At 37.9% G+C, this 4005-nt stretch overlaps 1 protein-coding gene across 2 annotated transcripts; it reads right to left on the bottom strand.

Moving 5' to 3' along the window:
- On the bottom strand, positions 1 to 3744 carry LOC129889707 (uncharacterized). Of its 2 annotated transcripts, XM_055965113.1 has the most exons (3): positions 3269 to 3744; positions 341 to 527; positions 1 to 244 (listed from the first exon to the last, which is right to left on the bottom strand). In XM_055965113.1, the coding sequence occupies exons 1-3, from the start codon at positions 3518 to 3520 to the stop codon at positions 108 to 110; spliced, it is 576 nt and encodes a 191-aa protein (XP_055821088.1). In that variant the 5' UTR covers positions 3521 to 3744; the 3' UTR covers positions 1 to 107. The 2 variants fall into 2 exon arrangements, with proteins under 2 accessions (XP_055821088.1, XP_055821089.1); XM_055965114.1 differs by having other exon boundaries at positions 1 to 527; positions 3269 to 3732.
- Between the last annotated feature and the right edge of the window lie 261 nt (positions 3745 to 4005).

Here is a 4005-nt window from a genome sequence, read left to right as displayed (position 1 = left end):
TGCGATGAAGTGACTATGCTTCTTCAATAATTCAACTAATGACCCAACATTTTGATAGTTCAATATCATGTATACATTGATAGTTTTTCTGGTACAATTATGTTTCTTTATGAATGAAACTTGCTGCCTAGCATCAAGTCAGTTCCAACAAAGCAGAGAGACATGCAAAAGAACATTGTATTCCCAATAGTGATTCGCACACCAAATCTTGGTCCTTCCGAGAGAATGAAGCTAAATAATGTACCTGCCAGAAGTAATTTAATTAAAATCTCAACCTCAAATGTAGGTCTTCAAATCCACTCCAATTTGCCTTGATGTTCCACTCGATGTTGAATTTTACCAGCAGTTGAGAGTGCCTGACTAACAACCTTAGCAGGTTTTGTAGTGTACTTCAGTTCGAACTTGGGATATTGCCTGCGGTGCCCTTCTGTGCTTGAAGGCGTATCCTCAAGGATTTCCTCGAGAAATTCGTCTGCAACATCTCCATCTTCATCTATCCTAAGACGCTTGGCATACCATCTCAATCCCTGCCACCGAGAAATAAACAATTTTGATATGTGCATTGAAAATAACTAGAGCCATTTTTTAGTGTTTGGTAAGTAAGTAAAAAGATATTATCTCAAAAGCATTTAATATGTAATCTAGTAAAATACTATCGTGGTGGAAGGGGTGGGGATTGTGTGGATGGAGATCGAAAAATATTTTCCTCCCTATCAAACACACCCTGAATCTATGCTCGCTCCTGAACTAAGTCCAATATCTTTTCCCAGATCGCTGCATTTGTCTTTCTTATATTTTAGACAGAGATAAGGTTGTATACACAGGAACAGGGATTTAATAAGATATCTTCAAAGACGAATCAATAAAAAGGATTCTGGTTTAAAGCCAAGCCTTCAAGTACATTGTGATATGGCCACATAGCAAATATGTGATCTCCCAAAACGTAAATGTTAACAGCGATCCTACATATTCATCATACTTCTGTTCAGTTATAGGCTAATAGACAGTGCCCATATAAAGGCTCTGAAGAGAAGAAATTTTCCCCTCAGTGATGCCTTTTAAGTGATTATGTGCACGAGTTAATTAAGTGTATTGAGAATCAAGAAACATGTATTTCACAGCTCCAAAGAAGGGATGTGGCACCTATTCTCCTCCAAATTTCAGGAGCTTTTGCATGAGTGCATCTTCAAAAGATTTTATTCTGTCGCCTGATATAAATTCTTGAAATGTTAATCTAACCTATTCAATGAGAGGGAGTTGAGAAATCAAAACACGTATAGTAAGAGTGACATTAAGTCTTAAGAATAAGTTAAAATGGCATCAACAAAATCTTACCTTTTCACTTGTCAGATGCCTCCAACAAAATCTTACCTTTTCACTTGTCAGATGCCTCATCTTTTTAGTTATTCTCAAGAATCCTCACAAAACAAATGAGAGATTCATTACAGGCTGTAGAGTGTAGAGAAAAAACTCTTAAATCCTAGCCCTGATCAGGACAGCTTGCGTTCTTTCAGACAGAAGAACTGATCATTATATGCCAAACAAAAGTGAAACGCCACCACACTTTTCCGGTGAAACTGTAAGCTACTAATTACCCCAGCTCAAAAGCCCTCGAGTCTAGGCTAGAAAACCATAACCTACTTCGCTAGTAATCCCTTGTATCTAAGTCTCACAAGGGAATACACGGCATGTTCTTAAATACTAAACCAACCACCGAGTAAATCCTGCATTAGCAAAAAGCCAAATAGCCGACGCAAATTCTTCATAAGCACCCCTGAGATAATTCAAACACCAAGGTTGAAGCAACCTCTTTCCAGATAATCAACAAGCAAATGTCCAAAACAAAATTGAGAAAGCTTAAGTGTTTAGGATATAGGCTAAAAACTTTTCTACTTATAGTCAACTTGATGTATACTTGAAAGTCTCCATGAAATAATTCCATTAACTGGCCTAAAAAGGTCCTCAAAGGAATTTCATAAACTGGCCTGAAAAGGGAACTGCGAATAACAAATTTATTTAGTTAATTGTATGTGCACAATTGAGGATACATTAGTATGTTCCCGGTACACACTATCAATGAATTTTCTTCAACTCATGCTTTGAGCCCTTTTACTTGTATGAGACAGTTTGCTTTATACAAGCACGAGACGTTTAAGTTCTTTCCTTTTTCTGGGAAAAACTAGAACACTTGGGAATAGGAAACGTAAGGTGTGTTCTCATGCTGCAGTGCTATTATAATGATGCAACAACATTGACTGCCTTCCTTTCCCCTATCACGGAGCCACCTTTAGATGCAATTTTTTATAAGTATTGTCTATAGGCAAAAGAAGGTAGTTTCCATGGAAAAATGTTACTAGCCTACCTATACAGTATTGCATTACACTCATAACTTTATGCCAAGTGAAACTACTTCCATGTTATTTCAACAATTTGGATGGGAAGCATATCGGGGAGCTTGCAATAACATTGAGATCTAGCAAGGTGAAGTTCAAGCTTTATCTAGCTTGGAGAAACTTTTGCGAGGTATGGATACCGAACTGGATATGTATGGTTACACTTTCAAGAGGTGGACCCAACTTTGGTCATTTCAATACAACTTACTTTCATCCTTCATTAATTGCCAAATAAGGAACATGTATTTCGTCCAGAACCCTTCCTTCTTCCCCGAGCAAATCACCAACTCCACATTCCCACTACTGAAGAGACCATACAACTGGACCCTCCATCACACCTCTAGCGAACATCAATGGTAGCTAGTTAACATAGTATTTGAGAATCCCACCAATCGTCAAGTTTACAGAAACCACTTCCCTCTGACATGTTACTCTATCTCATTCCTAGCAGTCTGGCACCAATATTTTGCACCTCTGTTTTACACAAATTTCGACCACCTTGCACCTTCCGACAAATGGTATCTCTTATCTATATTAATGAGTTTGGTTTAATTGGAGTTTAACAAGAAACAGCACAAACCTATACCTGTTTAAATACATCGCAAGTTCAAGTTCAAGTTCTGCTAGCAAGTTGTCAATCGGTCACAAACATTAACAAACTATATAGGCGCATCCAAGAATCACAAAACTAATGGCCAGCACATATCGTTTTTAGATATTATAATTACAGATAAGAGTAATCCATTTACCGCACATCAACTGCATTTTAATTTGGATAGAGTGGATTTGTTAACTCGAAACATAAAGTTAGGATTTAAAGATACAATCAAACAAAAATTGCAAATAATGTATGTATATTATCTCTATTTATTTACCTGAACGCCACCATCGCGTGAACTACAACGAACAAGGATTGGGCCGAGTTGTGCCCTCTCGACGGGGACTTGAATCGGGACACTGAAACCTCTTCGTGGAACATTTTGAGCTTGAGCTGCCGCAGCTGCTGCAGCTACATCCACTAACGACGGTGCTATATTACCGTTGGTGTTGTGTTCTACCCCTCTCACTTCGTGAACTTCTTCTCTTGAAAACCCTAGAAATCCAGATAATCTCCTAAATAAACCCATACCTCTCTATATACAGCGACATGCATTAGCGAGAAAGATGGCGAGAACTACTGAAATTCTCCCGCCGTCGGGAAACGGAACGCCGACAAATCGGGATCTTTTAGTGCAGGAGATATTGACGGAACGACAATCTCGCCGGAGAATTGTAGTCTTGACCTTTGTACTGGTGATTTATGAGGTCTAAAGTGCGGGTTATGACTTTGCAAGTGTTGAACGGTGGAAAATATGAAATATTTTTTACCAAACATCTTTTTGAAAATAAATTACTAAGATTAATTACTCTCACTATTTTGTGAGATTGAAGAGTTAAAATTGAACATGATTAAGTTAAAGTGATACAAAATAAAAATTGGGGACAAGTTAGAGAGATTGTTTATATATATGAGGCGGATGTGTGGGCTGCAATAAGATTAAGAATGAGGATATTCAGAATAAGGTAGAGTGGTCTTTGTGGTATACAAAATACGAGAAACGAGATTGAGATA

The sequence above is a fragment of the Solanum dulcamara genome, chromosome 5, assembly GCF_947179165.1.
Source record: "Solanum dulcamara chromosome 5, daSolDulc1.2, whole genome shotgun sequence".
In the NCBI taxonomy this organism is placed as follows: Eukaryota; Viridiplantae; Streptophyta; class Magnoliopsida; order Solanales; family Solanaceae; genus Solanum; species Solanum dulcamara.
This window is presented reverse-complemented; position numbering and strand designations above follow the sequence as displayed.

Excerpts from the sequence above, each read along its gene's own strand:
- LOC129889707 (XM_055965113.1), bottom strand. The coding sequence starts at position 3,520 with ATGGGTTTATTTAGGAGATTATCTGGATTTCTAGGGTTTTCAAGAGAA. Across the intron at positions 528-3,268 it reads CACGCGATGGTGGCGTTCAG|GGATTGAGATGGTATGCCAA; the intron begins GTAAATAAATAG and ends TCTCGGTGGCAG. Across the intron at positions 245-340 it reads TCAGGCACTCTCAACTGCTG|GTACATTATTTAGCTTCATT; the intron begins GTAAAATTCAAC and ends TACTTCTGGCAG.